General features: G+C 40.6%; 1 protein-coding gene across 1 annotated transcript; it reads left to right on the top strand.

Moving 5' to 3' along the window:
- The first annotated feature begins 2,572 nt into the window (after nt 1–2,572).
- LOC309379660 (uncharacterized protein) lies at nt 2,573–25,036 on the top strand. The gene is made up of 5 exons (XM_081929055.1): nt 2,573–2,633; nt 7,003–7,166; nt 9,381–9,481; nt 11,677–11,804; nt 24,584–25,036. The coding sequence occupies exons 2-5, from the start codon at nt 7,094–7,096 to the stop codon at nt 24,774–24,776; spliced, it is 495 nt and encodes a 164-aa protein (XP_081785181.1). The 5' UTR covers nt 2,573–2,633; nt 7,003–7,093; the 3' UTR covers nt 24,777–25,036.
- Nucleotides 25,037–25,041: the final 5 nt, after the last annotated feature.

Below are 25,041 nucleotides of genomic sequence, written 5' to 3'. Positions count from 1 at the left end.
CACTTTGTACCTATTATTGTGTTTTTCAGGCATGTCCAGGGCTATTTAGACACAAGTCCCTCAGGGATCCTACTAGTTTACCCCTTAGCTAAGGTGCAAAGGATTGCAACCTTACAGCCGAGACTCAAAATTCTGCTACAGGTCAACTGACTGGTACACAATGACCAGCAGACCAAATATTATTTCATTTCTCACTCATTAAGGTTGCTGCCAGAATTATCCAAGATAGGTAGAACTTTCCTTATACCTCACAGTAGTCCCTAAAAACCTTCCACAACAGTGGACTAGAATGTTATCCTCTTCACTTGACCATCCCTTCTCTAACTCACAGCTAGGGATGTAAGAAGGAATCATTTTCTGTTCTGCTCTGGATTCCTCATATGCAGCACTGCTTTTATTCCAACGTAGTTCATCTACTTGTCTGTCTGTGGTGCCCAGCTCTATTTTTCTAGAAAAAAATAGAGGAACTCACCATGAACCCCTGCCTTGCTCTCTTGCAATGGCAATGGTGCCCACCTCAGAGGTGTCAGAACTCAGTTCCGTTGAGTTCTGGATGAAAAAAGCCCTGGCTGTGGCAAAATTCTGTAATTTATGTAATTTACAGAGAGATGTTTGAACGACATACGTTATTAAGTCTGGCTTCCATACTAAAGCTAACAATAGGTCATTTTCCTGTGTTCCCATTCCCTCATCCCATTATCTTATTTTTACTGACATTTACTGGACCATTTTCACATAGTGAATCTTTATTTTGAATCTTTATTTCCAAGGATCTAAATAACTATGCTTCTGACATGAAAGTAGGAGGCTAGCTGAAAAATAAAGAGTTTTCCCAGACATGTTAAATAATGGGACTTGCCACACAAAGGTGCATTCTTGCAAAGTACACTATGCAATTGTATAATAATAATAATAATAATAATAAGAATAATAATAAGAATAAGAATAATAATAATTTATACCTTGCCCATCTGGCTGGGTTTCCCCAGCCACTCTAGGCGGCTTCCAACAAATGATTAAAAATACATTAAAACATCGGTCATTAAAAACTTCCCTAAACAGGGCTGCCTTCAGATGTCTTCTAAATGTTAGATAGTTATGCTAAAGTTATCTCATGAAAAACAAAGGTAAAAAGAAGTGCGATTTAGATAAGACATTTCTCAGATTTCTGAAGAGAGCTGACTTGAGGTTCCAAATTGCAGACATTACGGAATTACTGTGTTCTTCTGTTCCCAAAATATTCCCATTTTTAAAGGTTCTGCTGTAGTTGATTTCAGGCTTTATCTATAAAAAGGAATGTTCTAAGAATAAGCTCTCCGACTGTGGAGCCCTGTTGTTTCCTATTCTAATTCCAGGTAAGTAGAGGCTGGTTGCTGAGCAGATAGGAAAAGGCAGAGATAGGAAAAGACACAAACATACAAAAGCACAATTCTATATTCACAGTCCGTATTAACTGAAAACAACTCCTGAGCCCTAAGCCCTGGTTGGCCTTCATTTAGGATAAACCATTCACATAGAGCTTCCCAACTTTGTCATTTGCAAAGGGGGTTTGGATATAAAAGTATTTCCGAAGGTTTTTTATCTTTTCTGCCATGACTCCAGATAGTAGGCATGGGAGTCTAATGTGCATTGCTCAAAGTAAACATAAACAGGAGTGGCAGTAAGACAATGCTTTGTGGAAGGGACATGTGGGGGAAGATTTCTGGAAGAAATGGGACATGGGTTACTTCCACGTTCGTATCCAAAGATTGCAAGAGCTTGTTTAGAATGCTTTCCTCTGCCCACAAAACTTCCCTGTAACTTACAGTATAAAATCTGTGTTATAATATTTCAGGACACCTGTGGACATTGCTTTTTATTGTCCATTTATGGTGATTAGTGCTCGTGATGGTGTTGAGGCAGTTATCTGCAATCCTGCTTTCAAAACTGTGCCTGCAAAAGTTTCGAGGACCTATACGCCGCTCTGCTTCCGGTTGGTACATATCCCATAGTTTCCTGCAGCAATCCTGTAACTTTCTATCACAGACATTCCAGGGTTTGGTTTTGGCCCATTTTTCTTGCACTACGTTGCAAGAGAGACCCTCCAGTCAGCAACAACACAATATCATTGGGGAAGCGTCATGAAACAACTTATAGAGCAGAATGGTGTGTGAACAGCCCAATATATATCCACCAGTAACATAACATTACTTTGTCAATGACATATTGCAAAATGAACATGCAAAATAAATAAATAAATTATTACAAAATTACGTCTAATCTGGTGGGACCCCAGTAGATATTTAAGTCTTACTGTTGATGCTCAGAACGAATCTAAGGAGCAGCGTGTTGTTCCTGGACCTCACCCAAGTGGTGACTGTAATAGAAAAAACTGGAGGGACATGTACTAGCTGCCTGCCACTGCCAGGAAAGAAAGAATGATGCGCTTAGTGTGTGCAGTTGATGTGTAACCACACTTCTCTTGTTCTGAAAACCACTGGAGGTTATGATAATCTGCTGACAATGTTCCTGGTTTCAGTCCAATGGTCATATATGGTCAAGAGCTAAGTCTCTGCATTCTTCACCGCAATGCATTATGATGTCAAGATGATTGCCTGAATCTTCCCAAATGTGTAGGCTTGGATCTAGACTTGGTAAGTTGGGCTTAGTTCCAACTGAAAGCAGATGTAAGCTGCCCAATGAATTTTGTTGTACAGGGCAGCAGGCAAATGCTGCGAGACTTATGTTGTGACTAACTTGTCAATGGGGATCAAGTTTAATGAACATTCTGGATCCAATCCATTGAAAAGTCAGAGTTGAGGAGTGACGACTAAGGGACGGTCTTTGCATGTCCTCTCAAGTCACTGTTCATTCTTGACACAGGCATGGAATGATGAAGAGAAACCAGTTGGCTGACTATGGATCGTACCTTCTGAAATACAATGTTTGAAAACGAGATATTTTTAAAAATAATTTAGGTGGATTCTGACTTATGAATGCCTTCTAATTCACAAATCATCAATAAAGCAGCATGTTAAACTTATGCTGTGATATCTTTCATTCATCCCAGGGGATGCAATGGGACTCCCCTGCAGCCCTTGTGCCCCCAATCTGCTTCAGAGGGTCCCCCAACTCTGCAGAGGTAATAATAATAATAATAATAATAATAATTTATTTATACCCCGCCAATCTGGCAGTGTTTCCCCAGCCACTCTGGGCGGCTCCCAACAGAATATTAAAAATGCGATAAAAGATCAAACATCAAAAACTTCCCTAAACAGATGTCTTCTAAAAGTCAGATAGTTGTTTATTTCCTTGATATCTGATGGGAGGGTGTTCCATAGGGAGGGCGCCACTACCGAGAAGGCCCTCTGCCTGACTCCCTGTAATTCACTTCTTGCAGTGAGGGAACTGCCAGAAGGCCCTAGGAGATTTCAGCAGGGGGCTGCAGGCGAGGAGAGGAAGCCCTATTTGCATACGTGGGGTGCCAAAAATATTGGTTATCACCCCACGTCTTTATTTAGCAGGTGGCAGCCTTCTTATCACCCCGATTTCAGGGCATAATGAAAGAGAACCGAGATAAAGTGAAAGACAAGGCAGCTAATGGCAGTATCATGTAAATAAACTGTCCATTTCAGAAGGGGACAAAACCGCACAAGGTTGCTGTTACTTTTGTGTATCTTTATGGGGGTCGTGCCAAATTTATTCTGCATGTCAGCACTCGTGTGTGATTGATATATATATATATATATATATATATATATATATATATATATATATATCACATACACATAACACCATCCTAGTTTTGGTCACTCATTAAATACCGTGCTCCTCTTGCTTTATCAGTGATATATTAAACTGTCTGCTTTTCACTTCAGCAATGTATTGTCTCTTCACAATTGATATAAATGTTACTGATGGACCTTGACTTTCCAGCTCCTGAGATGGATGTCATATAAATGAGAATGCTTGGGAAATTTGGTGCTGACACAGAATGGTATGATTAGGTGCATAATGTGGGCATCACAATTTGCAATGCATCCTACAGAGAAATAGCAGAGTTCCATGATTTAACAAGGATTGTGGAAATATGCAGCCCTCAACACCATTTATGAATTAATCAGGTGCACAAGCACCTCTTATGAGGACTTCATGCTGAGTAAGGAAGTCGCCTAGGGACATAATACTAAAAGACCCCTACAAAACTCATTAATAGAAACTACATCTCCTTATTTTTAATTTAAATATATAATAGAAAAAGAAACAAGTTATCACTGGTTATCGCTGGATTGGAATTAGAAAATCATATAATGCAAAAATTACAAAAGTTTTAAGGGGGGGAACCTTGAATAAATACATATTTTAAGGGTACACCACACCAATTCCACCATGGAAATGTCAAAAAGTTATATTTGTTCAATGATGAAAATATCGTTGCTGTGCTGGGCACTTATTTTGATTATAAAAGCCTTCATTTTATTGCCGTCGTAGGTGCAGGCATTTTGTAGCAAGCACAATTCACCTAGGTGAAATTTAAATAACCATTAAATACAATAAATGGCTGTGCCCAAGTATTACTGTCTTTGGAAACTGGAGGTGAGAGAGGGGAAGAGGTAAAATGTTTAGTATAACCTTTTGGTGCTAGCCTCAAAGCAGCCAAAGTTGTGTGAAGTCACTATATTTTTACGTAGCTATTAAGGAAGTACGTTTAAATGCTACCAGGCAGTTCAGATAATATAAAATTTCCAATACTGCCTTCGACTCGAGTCAAGGGTACACTTTAAGAGTTATTAGCACCCAGCAAAGTGTGTTAAGTCTGACATTCATGATGTCTCAGTTATTAAATAGATACCAGTACACGTACTGATTTTCTTATAAAACTTAATAATGATAATGACCTTTCCGTTTAGAATCAGGCTTTCAGCGCGGAAAACACTGACAGATTTATAGAATTTAATGCTAGACACAAACTGCAGATCATTGTCAGGTTTTCCCATATAGAGAATTTGAAATGTATTTTTCACTCTTGGTCTTGAACATTTCATGTGTCATAATGACCATCAAATGTATATATTTCTATGCATAGCTAGCATAATCGACGTTACACTCAATTTATCATTTGATTTATTGCCCCTCTGCACCACTGCATTATTCCACTGAGATTATCTGCACACTATAATGCCTCTTAATAGAAAAGATGAGGTGATTCTGTCACAGAATCGACTGCCATTACTAAACAATTAGAGATGTTTTGGTTTATGTCCTGTGCTCCTCAGATAAATTTGCTGTAATACAAACCATAGCAATGGGGAACATAGGAGATGTCCCTGTAACACTCATTTTCCCTCCACCACAAGAACCTGGCTGTGGAGAATTTTTCTCTCGAGGCCTAAATTGAGAGATTGTTGTGACTCAACACATGAGCTAATATACTGGCATATAAGTACGTGCCATCAGATTCTAGCTCTCTAATAAGATGGCGCTCTATTTTTTTTATTTGTTTAAACAATTTATATACCACTTAACTACAATAGTCTTTGAACAGTGTATAAGAAATAAAATAGAGAAATGATAAGAATTGGATAAAATGGGGGAAAAACAAAACACCAAACATATTTCAATTAAAATGCCTGCTGGAATAACAACAACAAAAAAGGTCTTCAGTAGGCGCCAAAAGTTCAAGGGGTTTGTCTAATCTCAGCCATGAGGAGTTCTATAGAATTTGACTCACAATACTGAATGCATGGGTCTTAGTGGATATGAGCCACATATCTGACCTATGGTGGGCCACTAAGTGCGACTCCCCCCAAAATCTCAGTGACTGAGCAGGGATATAAGGATTATATAATTCTATAGACCAATTTATCATATAAATGAAACATATTATGAGAAATTAAAGTCCAGCAGGTTGTCCTTGTTGTTAAAAGCCTTGTAAAATAAAACAAGAACATTGAACTAGGCATGATATCATATGGGTAGCTGGTGTGAGCTTTTGAGAACTGGAGTTATGTGCTAGGCAGTGATGGATTAATGCCCATTGACATCAGGCAGAAATGATCTGGACCAGTTAGACTCCACTGCTTATTCAATTGGCACAAAAGAAATATGGTGCAAACCTATGCATGGCTTTCTTAGTAATATACACCTGTGTAGTGATAAATTCTGCTGTGTGGAAGCTCATCGTGACAACACCCACAGTCACGTCCAACTTGGAAGAGTCCATAGTCACACCTCTAAGAAGAGTCCAAAATGTACAGAGCTGTGATTATTTATATATATTTCTCACCCAAGGAGCAACAATACATAATGCCAATCGTATGAGGTCAGCAGAAATTAATAAAATATTACTTTAACAACAACAACAATCACCACCACCAACATCGTACACCACCCATCTGACTGGGTTGCCCCAGCCACTCTGGGTGGCTTCCAACATATACAAAAAGTTAATAAAACATTGGACATTCAAAACTTCCCTATAGAGTATCTTCTAAAGGTTGCTTATCTCCTTGACATCTGATGGGAGGGCATTCCACATGCTAATCTGCACAAACAACAGTCAACCCCCAAAGCCCTTTAATCATCTCATTCGCTTCCCAGAGCAAGAAGGGCCCACCAATCACCTTGATGCTCCAACAGATCAAAGGGGGGTAAGGGGGAAGAGGGGGGGCAGCAGCAGCAGTGGGAGATGCCAGTGGGGTCCTGAGTCATATACATTTACTGCCCCTGACCCTCCACTTCCTGGGGCCTTCACTGAAGTTTGCCTACTGGGTGGATCAACTCTGGCAACACTATGCCAATCCTCAAAAGCACATTTAGCAACATGCTTAAAAATCACAGATAGAGTGATATACTGAAACGAGCCCATGCATAACCTTTGCCATGTTCTCTGGCAAATGTACAAGCTTGGACTACAATGTCTCTCTAGAAGAGAACTGAGATGAGTGGGCTTATTGGTTCGCCTTCACAGTGACCGTCAAACTATATTTGTGGTAACAAAAGATTACTGTTTTTCTTTAGGAAAAAGAAACCCCGGTTAAGAAATAAGAAGTGTGCTATGAAATGTATTGCTTAAATTTTACTTTCCCAGAGCAAAGTCTTCGTGTTACTAATGAGCCAGTATGCAGGAGATCATGAAATAACACTGTGCTGCTATTGGCTGCTGATGCCCCCAAAGGCTCGAAGTGAGTATGTTTCTCTGTTACGGTTTGGCCCAGGAAATGTTATGTGTCCACAAGTCTCCTTTCAAAATGGCCACATCAGCTCGAAACCTTTCAAGAAACTCCTTGATGGGCTATGTTTACATAATTACATAAAACAATGTAATGCTGAAGATCTGGAGGCACAACCTTTTATACTAACATCATGACTGTAAGAAGCAAAGAACAGTAAATACTTGGGTTTCAACGAACTGGAGAATGTAAAAATATTGAACGTATTATGTTTGAGAGGAGCCAGTTTTTCTTGGGCTTTGCAGAGAAACTTATGAGTTCTCTTGTTACAGACACTCGGAACTGCTAACTACCAAGAGGCAATGTGGTTTTCACTGTGTTGCATACTATCAGAAAATGAACCCTCTCCTTTAACTATTCTTACTTTTATATTCCTGTGGCTGAAAGTCAAACATAAGAAATACCAGATCAGGATTAACTGTGCCTTGAAATTAATGAGTGAACCTATTTACAGTGTGGGTATTCAGGCAGAAGATGTACCTTAGCCTAGCTGGTAAATATCCAGCACCCCAGACAGCAGAAACTATAGGAGGTCCAAATGCAGCTGGGCTGGCTTAACACATTCAGAAGAACATGGGGCTATGCATGTTGCCATCTAGATAATATTCCCTTCCCACAAGACCGTTAAGCCTGGAGACTAAAATTATCTAATTGCATCTTTCACCCAGATCCAGCAAGAGCAATCTGCACACTGAAGTAGACCTCCGATAATAGATCTCAGGGTTGGGTCATTCTATATGCAAACAGTTGCCTCAGGTTATTCTCCTTTCCACATGCAGACCCCAAAATAATTGGAGAGGGAGAGCCCTACCTATGGGGCTCCCCTCTGCCTATGTCTGTCAAACAATTGGATCAAAGATGGCAGCATCAATATCTCTTTAGCTGTGAGCAACATGTGTGTAACAGTATCACAGATCGACAAATTTCTTTATATGTATTTTTAGGCTGTCTGAATGGCGTACACACACACACACACACACACACACACAGCTTTTTTCCCCACTGGAACTTGCCAGAACTCAGTTCCAGCACCTCTCAGGTGGGTGCCATTGCCATTATAAGAGATCAAGGGAGGCATTCATGGTGAGTTCCTGCACCTCTTTTTCTAGCAAAATACTACACGTGTGTGTGTGTGTCTAATTGGATACAATAGAAAAGAAAGTACAAACATATCACAATACGTGTTGTCAGGTGGTTGCTCCAGAGCGAACAGGCAAGACTCCCACCGGTCTTTTCCAGGCTTTATTATCTGTACAAAACCTTTACAGAGCAGAGCGTCTCAAGTCCATGTCTGCTCAATCGCTAGCAGAATCTGGGAGTGGGCGGTCCTTAAACCTTCCCCACAGAGCAGTCTTTTGACCCCCATCCTATGCCTTCCCTCTCTGCGCGTAAACTGACTGCGCAGAGAGGGCATGGGCAAAGGGGGACCTGCCTCCCCCTCGTTCTGCTCAGGCTCTGTGTTGCGGCTCTCTTTAGCATCCTCCGAGGCCTGCATCCCTTCCCCACTGGAGGTGGGGCCTCCCTCCTCGCCAGAAGAAGAGCTGCTTCACACGATCTTCAGAGGCTCCCTGTAACCCAACTGCCCTTCCACCTCTCGCCTCTGAGCTGATGGCAGTTCCCTGACACGTGTGTTAAAAAAAGAAACAAACAATGACACACAAACAAGTAATGGCATTTGTTTAGGACAACATCATGTCCCCACCGGAGATTATCCTTGGGAAAGGTTTAGAGCTCAGTGGTAGAGCATGTAGCAGGTTGCAGGTTCAACCCCCATCTTCTCCAGGTAGGGCTGAGAGAGACCCCTTTCTGAGATCCTGGAGAGCCACTACCAATCAGCATAGCCAGTACTGAACTAGATGGACCAATGGTCTGTCTCAGTATGAGGCAATTTCCTGTGACAATCTGTCAATCCAGGATGCATCAGGTTTGGTAACCTTGAAATTCAAGTGCTCTCTTTATTTTTGCAGTGACACTTACTGGTGTTCACATGTATCATGTGACAACTCACTACAAATGCCATGGGTGAGGAAGGTGTGTAACACCAAGGAGAAAAATGAATAATCAAAGCACCAACTTATATTTGTTAAAATAAAGTGACAGAAAACAGTTTAGTAGTTTAAGAGTTAGAGGAATAACTGAACACCTGTAAATTTCTTCAAATTAAAGGGAACTATTGTACTTTCAAGTCATCCCCTCGTGCTCAGTCATTGAAGAACACAGAGTTGTGCATAGATCAGAGGACCACAGTTCTAGCTCAGCACAACAAGGTGAGCGAAACGCTACCTGCCTGCCTTTTGTTAGTTCATGTCACAACCTTAAGATTACTTTCTGATGATGAACTGCTGCCAGGGCATTGAAGCTGCTGTTTGAAAGAGCTTTAAGATTGTGAAAGCCCAGAGCCCAATTGCCTTATCCAGCATTAACAAACTATTTTGAAGGGTGGGTGGAAAGGCACGAACCTGTTCACATGAGATCTCATAGCTGATCAAATCCAAATGTATTGGGCAGCTAATTTAATTTCCAGAGGGCATGACAGAATGCCCCATTGACAAGGGAGCCTCTCGCCTCCTACTGACTCTGTCTTTCATGGATGTTTCATTTATCAGCATTCTCAAGCAGCTAAAATGAGAAGAAACCGAAAGACAAAATTGAAGAGAGTTGCCCTACTATGTGACTGGTTTCTTGAAGTCATTCTCCAAAGCCACCACCTGGCTGCTTCCAAGTCTGCCTGCCCATTGCCCTTGACAATGTGCTCTTGATGCTTTTCAGCTGCATCAATACCCTGAAAGCCAAACTAGATGCGATGTTAATTGTGAGAATGCAAGACATTTTTTTTCTGTTATGAAAACAAAAACCACTGGCAAAGCCTGATCGGGTCAATGGGAGGTTCCCTTGAAATATAAACAGTAGCTTGGAAGAGGTGATTTTTGTCAAGGCTATGAAAGGGAGACAGAGTTAAATTTCTCTCCCCTTCCCTATCCAAGACTGCTCAGGCTTACCCACAAAGGCCATTTACACAGATAGTTCAGGAGTTGGATAATTCCATACCCTCCACATTTCTCCAGTGAAAATAGGGACATCCTAAGGAAAAGCGGGACATTCCATGATCAAAACAGAAACTGGAATGGCTTCTCTAAATCAGGGACGTCCCTGGAAAATAGGAACATTTGGAGGGTATGAAATGGGCCACAAAGAGAGCTCAGAGCAGGCCTTGCAAGAACCATCCATTTCTAGGGCAATATTTTCCTGACAAAAGTTGCTCCAGCTGGCCATTCCCATTTATTTTTTAAAAATGCACTGCCTTTCTCTTAAATTCAAGCAATCAAATGTAATGTTTCGTTCACAAAATTCATTATTTCCCCCTTCTATTTAGGTTCAAATAAACTGAACTATGGGATATTTGTTTATATCCCATGTAATGGAGCATTTTAGTTCATGGCCTAAGATGCAATGAACTGCTATTAAATATGTAAGAGAGGGGAGGGAAACACTGCTAAATATTGAAACTTTTAACTGAAACTGATAGCTGATATTTTTACAGTCTCACAATCCCACTGTCATAAATGCAGTTTCAGTGCGGGATCCATTCCCTGATTTAATTGGCATTATCTGCTAATACCAAGGCAGAGCAGCATATTTTAAAATGTCGAGATGGATCGACAAGGAGACAGATATATACAGAGGTGGACAAGATGAAAAGAGAAAACAGGATACTGATTGCACAGACTAAAGTCTGATTTCCAGTTATTTCCCAGAGCCAGGCTGTGCATAATCTGAAACAGTTGCCCTTAAAATTACAGGAGACAACTGCTAAATAAATAAAGGGCCATAAAATAACATAAAATAGAGCATCACTGTTGGATGGAATAAAATATCAATTTGCCATGTGTTATTAATGCCGACATTTGAATAGATTCCATATGATAATTCCTTCAGTTTAGTTTAACAAGAGCAAAGATTAGAGGCTTTTCTAAAATCATCATGAAGTTCATGCTGTTTTTTTAGGAGCCAAAATATAGTGCTGAGTTGTGAGCCAATTTAGCTCTGTACTTGAGAACAAAGAGTAATTTTTTTCCGCTCAGCGCTTCTCAGTGGATATGTAGATGAGCTGTGAGATGCTGCCTGCCTGAAATATTCAGAAGTGGATTCCCAAACAGAATAAAAACTGTAATGTAGAACATATCATAGCTTCCCACCCCCCTTTGACTAATTTCTAGCTCTGGGCTTTATTCTTTACAACATTGCTTCTATGACTGCTGGCTTGTGGAACCTTTCTGGGCCCGGTTGGCTTCTCAGCTGCATAAGGCATACTCCAGTCTCTTAACCATAAGAAGAAAGAATTGCCTGCAGCTCAGCCTCGTCTGAGTGGCACATATGGCAATTGATTAACTACATGCGCTATCAGAGAATTTCAGCTACATTTGCCTGTTCGTTAATTATCTTTTCTCTTAACTTCCGATAGTCAAATGCTCAAATGGAGTTCCGGATCTACTTCGGTGTCGAAACTGGTGTCGGAATGGATGCCCTTTTTAAGATAAAGGGAATACACAAAGGGTTGGAAGGCCACTCTACTAGCATCCTCATGTCAAGGTACTTTTCTTGGGTCCCCCCCCCCAGTATAGATTGTGGCAACCTATTACATGGGCAGAAGTGTGTAGAGTTTATGCAGTAATGTGGCTAATCCATGCACATCTGTTAATTGTCAAATCATTTATTCAGGTACTCAGAGAAGTCTAGGACACTCAGTAAGGACTTGTTCCTCCTCTCCTTCCTTTAATGTAAGTTAATGTAAAATCATTGTGTTTTAATAATCTGTTGGAAGCCGCCCAGAGTGGCTGGGGAAACCCAGCCAGATGGGCGGGGTATAAATAATAAATTACTATTATTAGTTGTAGTAGTAAGGTAAAGGTGAAGGGACTCCTGACCATTAGGTCCAGTCGTGACCGACTCTGGGGTTGTGGCGCTCATCTAGCTTTATTGGCTGAGGGAGCCTGCGTACAGCTTCTGGGTCATGTGGCCAGCATGATTAAGCCGCTTCTGGCGAACCAGAGCAGCGCACGGAAATGCCGTTTACCTTCCTGCCGCAGCGGTACCTATTTATCTTTCAGTTGATGTGCTTTTGAACTGCTAGGTGGGCAGGAGCTGGGACCGAGCAACGGGAGCTCACCCTGTCGCGGGGATTCGAACTGCCGACCTTCTGATCAGCAAGTCCTAGGCTCTGTGGTTTAATTGCTTCCCATCAAATATCTCAAAAGTGGTTTCACAATAAAAGCATCAGCTATAAAAACAATTATACAGTTTCTCATACACACACACACACACACACACACACACAATGATGTGAAAACGATTGGAGGCCCAATACAGACTGGAATAAAGGTCTCTGCTTAAAAGGCTTGTTGAAAAAGCAAGGTCTTGGACAAAAGAAGCAGGGCCTGTCTGATATGTACCATGAGGGAGTAACCATTGCACTTCATAGCTGATATCAGCCAACTTTTTTCTAGCCAAGTCAATATGGTGGCTAGGGCCTCATTGATAGAGAGGCGTCTTCGAGCTGCCTTGAAAGAGACAGTGGTCAATCCGTTGCTTAAAAGACCATCATTGGACTCTGCTGAAACTGGCAACTAAAGGCCAGTCTCTAATTTGCCATTTCTGAGTGATAGCCAGGCACTTTTGGATGAAATTGATCACCTGGATCCATATCAGTCTGTCACAGTTTTGGGATAGAGATGGCCTTGAACCCTTTGTAGACTACTACTACTACTACTACTAGTAGTAGTAGTAATTTACCTTTACTAATTCATAAATGGAAATAACTAAATAACTCCCGTACACTCTACCAAAACCAGTTACTTCCTTTGACACACCACTGCCCTGACCCACCCTTCTGTTGCTCCACCAGGTACATAAATGGCCAACTCACCTGACTAAACACACCAAATGTTTCTAAGTCTCTCTTCCCCCATCCACATCCTTACTATTTCACCAAAGGATGGACGGAAGACCACCCTAGTCTCACTCTGGGAAGAAGAGGTAACAAAGCCCACTTGTTAAGCCCCTGCTTCTGTGACTGTGATGGGCTAGTCTGCTTGAGGAGGCTAGATAAAAGCCCCCCTCCTCACCAGCAGAACAGAATTCCTGACCTTCAGCCTTGCATCAACCCCTCTGGTAGATATTCCTCTGCACTGTCCGTTGGTCATGCCAAATAGAGCAGAGCAAGGTAGTGTTTTTGGTCAGAGGGGATGCAGGAAGGCAGAAGGTTAGCCTGCCAAAGAGGCTGTCAGCAGAGGTTCATCACTGATGGAGTCTGTGATGCCAAGAGGTCGGAGATGCGTACACCCACTCTTCTGAGAAGCCAAGGGACCAGGCCTCCTTTTCACCCAAGTCTCAAGCGCATGGCCTTACCCAGGGCCCAAAATCTCCTAGGGGATTATTGCGAGGGCACTGACACCGCAGATGCTTAGGCAGCGCCGTAATTTAGGATTAGGATGCTTCTTTCCACCTCGACTATATTGGTTCCTTCTGTCCCAACACGGAATAAGCTCATCTTAAATACCAAGCTCTTTCCTGACAGCTCACAAGCTGTGGGAGGGGGAAAGAAAGCAGCCTGCGTCGTTTTACCGATTGTTCATTTAGCTTCAAAAGGTGGATTTTCTAAACAGCATTTTCTACATTGTTTTTTCCCCCCTCCTGTTAATTCATTTTAATTCCATACTGCATTTTCCTGGTTTTAGGGCTGGGAGGTATACTGTACATGCACTGCATTTTGCAGGGTTTTAAAAGGCTGCTTTAATGAATTCTTAATTACATTATTCAAAAGATCCATTATTCAGTATTCATCTCACTTCTAAATGAAAGTCTTTACCTGACATATGAATGAAATGAGTCTAAATGCTTTGCATGCCACCTAGGGATTCATAATAGACTCCTTGCTGAATGGCAGCAGCAGGTCCCCCCCTTTTTTCTGCTTTAAATTTACAGGGATTGTTTGTGGAGATGAACAGATATGAGCTACTCTGCCAGACCCTAAACTCTCTCCAGGCACATTCTAAACCTCTTAGTGCCTGGGAGATGAAGGTAACGCCCTAGTTATTGCAGTGGCAGGGCTGGAAGCCGAGAAGCTGATAAATGGGAGCAGATACCAATCTAACAGCACAATCTTATACATGGCTACTCAGAAGCAAAGATGAAGGAGAAATTAGAATTCGGATCGCACATAAAGACAGACCTTCCCAAGTTGCACTTGCTGAACAAATACATAAACTGAAACACAGACATTGTTCAAAATCCGAATTTTGCAATGCGTTTCTCCAGCCAGCCAGTGTTTACAAAAATGTGTAGTCTAGGGTAGAGTGTGCATTAAAATGCTCAGATCAGTGAAATTTACACACAAAAATTCATTACATTGGGGGAAATTGCTTTGCAAAAATGTTTACAAATGGCATACAAAAATGTGAATATTTGGAGAAATTCGCCCTAAAATGATGATGAAATTTCAAGAGGGCAAAAAAAAAAAACTGATATGGAAATATGAATTAGAAATATGAGAAACCAAAATTGACAGAATAACACAATCCCTACTTAGAAGTAAATCCAACTGGGTTTGGTGGGGCTTAATCCCAGGTAAGTGAGGAGAAGATAACAAAATGAATTTTGTGGCACCTTAAACAGATTAATATCAAACAGATTTATTGTTATACAAATATGTGCTGTAGAATGTAGACATTTGTGCCAATTCTAACCGTGCTTACTCTGAAGCAAGTATCACTATGGCCTATTCCCAGGTAAATGTATAGAGAACTGAAGTCGATGTATCTACATACCTGACAGTAAATCCCACTGGACATGATGGGGCTAACTTTTGAGCAAATATGCATTGAATTGCACTGCCAACGTACTATTGGTCTTGCAAGGTACCACACAACTCTTCTTTGTGTTTGCAGCAGCAGACTTAGAATAGCCACCCCTTTGGAATTTGCATCCAGATGATTGTTTTACTGTGCAATAATAAAAGACACAGTTGTTGTAAATAGCCACATGTTCAAAGCATCTGTTGCAGGGAAATGACATTTCCCTAATACTGAGCCTGATGGAGAATAAAATCAACAATGATTTTAATTATGGAAAGAAACAGATGGCAAAAATGCAGTATATTCACAACTGGAGTAAGTGTAATGTTTTAGATCAGCCTGACAATGTTGACTTTTCCATTCTGTCCACCATGATACTTTAGTATGAAGCAGAAGAAAATGTAAATATTAATATACAGGGTCATCTATATTTTTTAAAATGAAAGTACAGGAAGATTTCACGAGTGTTAAATGTGAAATCATTTTCTTGCTTGTAAGGTGTATGACAGGGGTGGTCCAATGGGGGCGCAAACTGATAAAAATTGGGCAAGAGGTGTTAAGGCCGCTTTGTGCCCATGTCTTAAGAGCAGCAAGGCCGAATTCCCAATCTCCCAATGGATGAATTGCTAGCTATAGATGCCACCCACCTTAATGGACCTATTCAAGAACTGGAATCCACACAAGAGACTCAGTGTGTCATGGCTCCAGTTATTATTTTCCTCAATTATTATTTCCTTTCTTTATTCCAGTTTTTATCGTGATGAATTTCCCAAAGTCAAAGTACAGGTTTTATTATATGCTGATTCCTTTCCAAATATTTGCATTTAGTAAATGTACACTTTAAACAAGCAACAATTTGGGAGTCTGACATAAAATGTTGGACCCAATCATAACAGGTGGGGAGAGATTTTTATTTCATTTAAGAAGTGGCTTCTTCCGTGCCCCCTTTGTTAAAGTGAGGAATAGGTGTTGCCTATGTGATCCATACTACAATGATAGAGACTTAAAATGGTTTAATCATCCTCCCTGAGGAACCTTGGAAATGGAACTTCTGTGCCTGAGGCCAAGTCAGATCAGATCCTGGCTTATTAACCTGGTTTGTTAACTGTCATTAAGCCAGAATTTTCTGCTTCAGATGTTTATGGGTGAATGTTGGCTTAATGCAAGCTAAGATTTCCATACCAAGACCAGTGTGCAACCAGAAAAGGGGAGGGATTTATGAATCTCTGGGGAAATGACTGAGCATGGTGAGAATCTTGCCTTTGTGTGTCTAGATTCAGTAGAAGAATAAAAATGGTCCATTTTCCAGTTCTTTCCTTTAAACACCATTATATTTGGTTTGGGGTTCCTATTAGGTGGGATAGACATCATTGTCAGTGCCAACTATATAGAAACCACGGAAAATAATGACTTATTTCTGTAAGTCAATTGCATCTAAGCCTTCTCTGTAGAATACAAATATAACAACATATAATAACACATTCCTTAACTTCCTGGGTACACCAGTAAGACTAAATGAGGACATCAGGAAGTTTAAAAGAACCATTTGATGTGATAACAGTGTCTTTATACTAATATGGTGTCTAATTTCCTGTCTTTCCCTCTTAGAAAAAAATATATTAAAATGTATAATCACTTCCTCTTTATAACTGTCATTTGAGCTTAAAAAAAAACCTTCATTTTTTAAAATGGTGCTGTCTTTTGTCATTACAACTGCAGGAATTTCAAACTAGTATTTGAAAAGATACAGCCATAGGTAGAATTTATCAACACAAAACTATACCTTGCTCAAATCTCTGAGTGCTGTTTTCAATGGATTTTATCACTCAGGGGAAAGAAGTGTGATTATATAGATAAAGGATCCAAATGAATACTCAATAAATAAATAAATGGTCTAATAATAGCCAAGAAATTCTGAACAATACTGCTCAAGGAGTAACAACTAAAGGATGATTCACGGGACTGAAAATTGTCCTTAACTGTGCAGGGAATTGAATGCCCATTTTAGCTGGCTGTGCTGTAAAGTGGGTGTCAGATTGCTGCATAATGCAGACAGAAGACTGTGGTGCTATCAGGGTCAAACTTTTATATAATAATTTTTATTAGTTTTCAATTACAATAATACAATAATAGCCACATTATAACAATGCCAAATTATAATACAATTAATAATACCAATAATTGATACGCCAAATTACGGTATACAATTTAGGTGGCCTCCCGCATGATAGAATTGATGGTTTGACGATTTACAGGGTCAAACTTTCAGGCAGAAGCCCATGACCCACCCACCCCCCAATGTAGCAAGGCTGACTTACCACATTTTGAAGTAAGCAAAGCAATGTGCGTTACAAACAAGAGAGGATCAATCCCTCTAAGTTCATAGTTCATAGCCTGAAATTACCTAACAGCACTGCTGTCAGGATATTTTTTCAGCACGTATTTAGGAATGGTTAGGGTTAGGGTTGCTGTGTTGGGATGGTGGGGCTGATGGAGGTCAAGATGGGCAGTAGTGCATCTCCCCACTCTACCCCCCACTGGCCATATGAAGGTATGGAGGCACAGGTCAGCTGGCATGTGCTATTTTAAAGTTTTAAACTTGGAGTTAACGATGGGTATAAAACTACACGCACCAAATCACCTAACCTTCTTAGCTGCTTAAAAGAGTATATAATCTGCTCAAATATTATACAACCTTTGAAGTGAAACAGTGAAAACCATCCGTGCTACCAGTCTTCACTCTGCCTCAAGGTTTATTTGCCAGGACATTTGGGTCATAGATCTGTTGCTGTTGTTGTTGTTTTTCTTCCTGAATACTGAGCAGTGGATTACGCACCTGAGCTTTGCTCTAGCCAGGATTTCTGGAGCTTATAAATCTTGAATTCACTTTCAATTATTCTAGGGAGAGAACACAGCTACAGTCATAACTTTAGTTGTCAACCTCATGGCACCTGGCTATTCAGAAGCCAATGTACCAATTTTATTCTTTTCTGTTTCTTCTTAAAATTTCATTCCATACATTATACACATACATGTGCACAGACAGTTAGTGATTAACATTATCCTACCAAGATCCAGAACAAGCTTACCTAAGTTTCTGTTCAATTACTGTCTGTCTGTCTGTCTGTCTGTCTACCCATCCATGTCTTTTCATTCATGTAAAAGAACAGGAATAGCTGGTAGTCAATATAACATCTCAACAATGCTCAAGAATTCCACTGGTACAGCACAGTAAGAGATAATCAGTCCCTCTTGTCCCTCCAGATGTTAAACTCCAGCTTCCATCTGCCCCAGCTAGCATGGCCAGTGCTCAAGGATGATGGGAGTCGTCATCCAGCAATATCTGGAAGGCCATGTGTCCCCCATCCCTATTGTCCAGAGTGAGCTCAGGTTGAGACCTCTACTCTGCCATGAAGTAAATCTAAGCTACATCACTGGGTCATTGATATGACTAACTCTTGGCCCCTGCTCTGGGTTCTTGAGGTTGAGCAACAAGGGAAACTAGAATGCTTGCTGCCAAGACTTTCACTCCACTATGCTGGTGACAAATGACTAGTCAATGGCCTGGTTCACACTTGATAACTGTGGCGGCAAGGATGACTTTCCATTGCCTATTGCCTTAGAGAGACCTTTCATATCACCTCACCTCAAACCCAACAGTTTTCAATGGAGTCTAGTTACACATAAGCTCCGAGTCTCAGAGGCTGTCATAAATCCTAAACACACTTATGGGAGAGTAAGTGCCAGCGAAATAAATAGGGATTACTTCTGAGTAGCTGTAAAAATGTTGAGCAAGGAAGTGATGAATAGGCATGTGTGAAGCCGCCCAATGGAAGAGCAAGGAAATATGTTACACAGGGTGGGAAAGCGTGTTACACGGTCAATTTTCAATTTGCAAGCAAATCGAGGCAACTCATGATTCCACACAGCGCCCTCGACAAGCCCCTCACAATATGCTTCTGATTAGCAGTTGCTCAGTTTTATCCTGCTGGTGCCCTGCACTGTGGAGATGCTTGTCTCCCAAATTGTAGATTCCTTTTGAAAATCCTCAGCTGTCTTACTTTTGCACCACACAATCCAATACACAAATAGCATTGTGCACATATGGAAGTCTTCATGGCGACGCATACATATTCCCAGTCAAAACTATTTTACAAACCCTAATGCTTTGCAGATGAAAACACAGAAAAGACGACAGTTTTTAAACGGTAATGTTTTTTGACATTGTTCAATCTTGTTTTAGTAATTGACATAAACATGTTTAAAAAGAACTATTAATAGAACGAGCATGCTTGATTTTTTTAAAGAAATGTTTTCAGTGCCGTACAGCTGTAGAATTAGTAATCTTTACATTTTTATGTTTGTGATTATTTGGCTGCTCCTGTAAATAAAGAACCAGCCTTTAAAATATTCTCATTAATCATAAAAATGCCATTGTCTCAACTGGCTGCAAGAAATTCACACTGATCTCTGCCTTGCCTTGTTGCTGTTATGTGTCTTCTTTTTCATATGATTAGTATTATTAGTGGTGGTAAAATATGGTTTACCCCACAGGTAATTGAGGAAAATTTTCAACTTTGAGCTTGTGTATTCTGCCTCCAGACCTATGTTACATAACAATCTGTGCCTGAAATGTACCCATAAAATTGTTAGCAGTCCAAAGTATCTGGAGTTGCAGGGCAGAAAGTTCATATTTGTGGCCAGCAAATAGCTGGAATAATCTTAAGCAGCTTTCCTCAAGACGTTTTCGACTACAAGTTTCATTATCTTGGAAGACAATGTGCCTGTTTGAGACTTCTGCTTTGTTTTTTTTAAAATCAAACTTTAACAGTGCCCTTCATGATAACCTCTGGAAGTATCGGCCTACAATTTGGCAGGCTAAAACTGCTCTGGAGGTACAGCTAGGCCAGCAAATTTCATCCATTTCCTGATTATAGTTTACTTTGAGCTGTTGTGCAACAAATCCCCCCCCCCCAAAAAAGTGAACTTTTTGTGACAAGGGAAATGACAGGGGGATGCAGTGGGAAGTGTGGGATAACACTTGCTTTGAGGTAATGCCATCTAACCTGCCCACAAAGAAACCAAAATGAATGCTCATCGAATAGCCAACATTGTCTAATCTCTCAGCAAACAAATCAGGATGTCTGCCCAATAAACAGGTTGTCTGGAAGTGCTCACTATCCCTTCATGCCAACAAGGGAGAGCCATGTGTCGGGCATTGCGAGCTTCAGGACCCAATGGACTACAAACACATTTTTGTGTGTGTGAACATGGAATTTAAAATCTCATCGCCCCACAGCACCCATTCTATCCTCCAGTTCGTTTATCTCGTCTAATCCTAGAAATTATTCACTCTGCCCTTCTTTTCAATTAGACTCCTTTAAAGGAAAAAGAACCTCAACAGAATAGCAGGGAAGTTAAATTTGAAATCAACTGAATGCCCTCAATTGTAGGGGCATAAGGCACTTTTCAGCTCAGCTTCAACTTTGTCCCTAATGAGGGTCCTGTGGAAAAGCTCATTCAAAGATCAGAATAGGCCAGACTGTTGTGCATTTCAGCTCCTTCCAGGGAGTTCAGTCGAACAATTTCCCCTTGTCAAATGGTAGCAACAAAATTCAGGTGATCTAAAACTGATCATTTTAATTCTGCCATTTAAGTGTAATTGTAATTTTATTTTATTTGTTTTTATCTTTTCTAAAGCACTCCGAGAGGTCCAAAGAAAGGTGTTTTACAATTGCAAGTGCTGGAAGTGATTGACAAATTATTTTACAACTGGCACTTATTATTCCTTTTATTAAGAATAAAGTGGCTTTTAGAGCAAAAACAATAGGGTGAAAAGGGGATCTTTTATGCACTCATTACAAATAGAAAATTGGAAAGGAAAAGTTGTAATAAAAGCTAAGGGTATAATCCACCAGAAAGTTCTCCCCTGAAAGCTCCATTGAAATGAATGGGAACTTTGTACGAGTATTCATTTCAGTGGGGTGTGCATAGGAGGAATTCATGCCAAATTGTGCTCCAAATGGTTTTATCAGTGCCTGCACTTCTCAAGTTGTATGTTAAGAAGCTGTCAAGTAATCCAATGGACGGACAAGCAGTGGTCCTTTGGTGGGATCAGAGAAAGATTGCCATAAGGAGTAAATGGTAGATTAAATAACAACCCACCTCATCATAGAAAGCTGTAGGCCCTGATCCAGCTAAGGTCAAGCATAACTAGTAAGTAGGAATGGGGGGGGGGGAATTCAATTCACATTTATAGGTAAACCTACCTAATTAACATGTCTCTGAATTTTGCAGTGCAGTTTTCTAGCCAAGCAACATGTACAAAAATGCATATCCTAGGGTAAGGTGCATAAAATGCATATATGCCTGAAAACAATGCATTTTATTGCAGAAAATTGCTTTGCCAGAAGGGATACGTTAGGCAAAATTGCATATCAAAATGTGTATATTGGGAGATGTTTGCATAAAAATGCTAAGTAATTTTCATGAGGACTTGCTCAAAAATTGGAAACTGCTGTGGATATATGGAGAACTGAACTTCAGACTGGAAAAAACAGCAACCGAAAGAAACAGAAATTGACAAATTCTCCCATCTCTACTAGTGAGTCATAACTCTCATTTAACCCTACTGGAACAAATCAGTAAATATGAATGTCACTCCCTGCTGTTTTCAGTGGGACTTAGTGGTGGCAAACATTAGCTGGATTGAGGCCACTATACAGGGAAGCTTCTTTTAAAAGTTGTATTCACTTGGGATTGTTGTTGAAGAAAATGCATTACATAAAAGGCTCCTCTTCAACACCTGCCATGTTTCTTTCAAATCACAGTGCACAGGGATGTACATTCCTTTTAGGTGCATGTACGTAACACATCTTGGCCCTACTCTACGTATATGAACATACTGCATTGCATTCCTTCCTGACAATTAAGAAGTCAGATTCTGGCAGCACCAGTCACTTGGGGTCATTGCTGGGTTGCTGTTTTAAAGGGAGGCAGGAGATGGAGTTGGATTCAGTCCTAGAACCTTCATTCAGCCAGGAATCATCTCTGCATACGGCTGCCAATCCAACAAGATTTATATTCAATAAGGGAGCTACATTTGGAAACATAAAATCCAATTTAGTGATAAATTAAGGTCTTCAGGGGCAAATATATGAGCTAATCTTCTTAATTGTCAGGTAGGTGTGTGGAGCAGATGTTGAAAAATCTTCCATCTTTTTGCAGATGTTGAAAGCAGATGCTGTACAAGCTAACGCAATGCCTAGGTTTCAAATGAAGCTCCCTTCTTGAATATAAATCTCATTGGATTGGCAAAGGTATGGAGACACAGTTCCTGAATGAATCCACCTTCTAGGGCTGAATCCAATCCCATCTGTCACCAGAACCCAAGGAAATGGTGCTACCAAATGAGTTTCTTTATATGTTTTCCATTTTGGTTACTATGCGAAACGAGAGTGCAATTTTAGACAGGCCTTTGAAGAAACTCACTTGCAAATATGTATTTTAGTTGGTTTAAACTGCTTGTTTTATAGATGTTTTACCTGCTTTGTTTTTCTATTTGACATATTTAGTATGCTACTGCTTTTTTAAAAATTGTATTTACATTATTGCCGTTATCTGCATTGAGCATCATTTGGTGAAAGGCACAATATGAATTTATCTAACAAATTTCCTTGGAGGCCTTTTGCATATGTCTTCAGCAGCATTAGATTTCCCTACCAGTTTGGTGTCATCTGCAAATCTGATGAGCATCCCCTCAATTTCTTCATCCAAGTCATTTACAAAGATGTTGAACAACAACAGGCCCTGCACAGAACCCTGTGGCATCCCACTTGTCACTTTCCCCCAAAATTATGAGGAACCATTAGTGAGCACTCTTTGGCTTCGGTCAGTCAGCCAGCTACAAATTCAACTAACAGTTACCTCATCCAGCCCACATTTTATCAGCTTCTCCACAAGAATATAATGGAGAACTTTGTCAAAACCCTCACTGAAATCAAGATACACTACATCCACAGCATTCCCATGATCCACCAAGCTTGTAACTCTGTGGAAAAAAGAAATGTGATTTGTCTGGTGTGACTTGTTATTGAGAAACCCATGTTGGGTCTTTGGAACCACAACATCCTTTTCTAAGTGCTCACAGATCAACCATTTAATTATCTGTTCTAGGAGCTTTCCTGACCAGTCAGTAGTTACACGGGTCTTTCTTTTTACCCCCTGTTGAAGATGGGGACAACATTTGCCCACCTCTAGTCTGCAGGAACCTCACCTCTCCCTCAAGAATTCTTAAGGGTTATAGACAGCGGCTCTGAGATTACACGCACAAGCCCCTTCAGTACCCTTGGGTACTAAATAATCATTGGAGAAGAGAAAGATGGGAATAAGCAAGATATAAGGGGAGAGAACGAAAAGTGTATTATGACAGAAAGATACACAGCAGGAGCCAAGATCGTAGAATATGCACTGACTATACCTTTGGTGACGGAGCACATCAAAGGATAAACATAGTGAAAAGACAATGGGATTCACAATGAGGAAGAACATGCTGGCACTCAAAGACTCAACTGAATACGTTACAGGAATAATTTGTTTCACCAAAGACAGTGATTTGTCTGCCAGGAGTAATGTTAAAGGCAACACTGAGAGGGAACAGACTATATATATATATATGCCATAAGATTGCTTCATTTGGAGTGCTGGGTATAAATGACATTAAAGTGGGAGAGGGGGAACATGTTTGCAAGATAAAACCAAGACATCTTACTTGAAGGGGTGGGGGGGAAATCATATGTTAAAGGGTGCTTTCATGTTTGCACTGCTACTTAAGAGATGACTTTCTGATGATGATTAGGGAGTAAATTAATGGTTTTCTAAATGTAGATAGGATGGATATGTGCAACCTGCGGATAAGCAAGAGTGATTTGAAACTAGGGGAGGAGACAGGTTGTCTCTTAAAAGAATGCAGCAGAGCAGACAACTGCTGAATGGGAAGATGAAGGTGGTAATTATTTAAGCGCTTCCTTGATATCAAAGCAGAGTTAACTTAACCCTCCCACCAGTGATCTTGCTGCTTGCTAGAAAGAGTTTTGAGTCATAGTTGCCTACTGGATGAGGAAACCGACAATGTGCTTTGCAAGACGTAGGCAACGGAGAACATACAGTAGTGGCTTAGTAGCTCTTTTCCTGGAAGCTGTGAGTTTGAGCCTCTCTCAAACTAAGGAGAAATTCACACCATGCCCATTTGAGTTGGAAAACTCAAAGGCTGTTCTGTGTGATTTTTGTCAGTTCCGCTCACTCATACGGTGTCCAAGATACTAAAATTAACACGTTTCAACGTACCACTTCACATATGGCACAATGTTTCACCCTGACACATGATTCAGATCTGCTTAAGAGGAGAGGAATTGGATGGAAAATAGAATTGGCCATTCTCTGATAGTTGGGAATGAAGAGGATATAATCTCACTTGGTCATTGAGACTTGATGTTGACTCTTCTTTTCTTATCTCTGCAGATGCGATCTCCTGGGTGACGTGGACACCATTAGACAGTTGAATGCACATATGTACTCCATCCATTTCGCTCCCTCCCACGCTATGCCACTGGCAACCCACGCTATGCCACTGGTCTTGTGGAAACAGGGATTCATTTTATATTTCACATTTCACTATTATTATTTTTACACCATTCCCTGTAGGCCAAACTAGGTGTGACATGAAAGCCAGGTGTATTTATTCTTGTATCCTAAACCTTCATATGTAAAACAGGTGGAGACTGTCTCCTTTTCTAAAATGAAATGGATGGGGTGAATCCTCTCCTACCTCACCTCATTGTGCTTCATTGCTTCAGCCAATTTTCTCCTGGACCCCCATCACTCGTGCTAGAATGTGCCAGACTGGATAAAAACACTTGAAGCAATGGAGTGCAGTTTGGTAAGGTGGAGAAGGAGAGGTTTCTCTCACCTCAACCACA

The sequence above is a fragment of the Podarcis melisellensis genome (assembly GCF_964234715.1).
Source record: "Podarcis melisellensis genome assembly, chromosome: 10".
In the NCBI taxonomy this organism is placed as follows: Eukaryota; Metazoa; Chordata; class Lepidosauria; order Squamata; family Lacertidae; genus Podarcis; species Podarcis melisellensis.
This window is presented reverse-complemented; position numbering and strand designations above follow the sequence as displayed.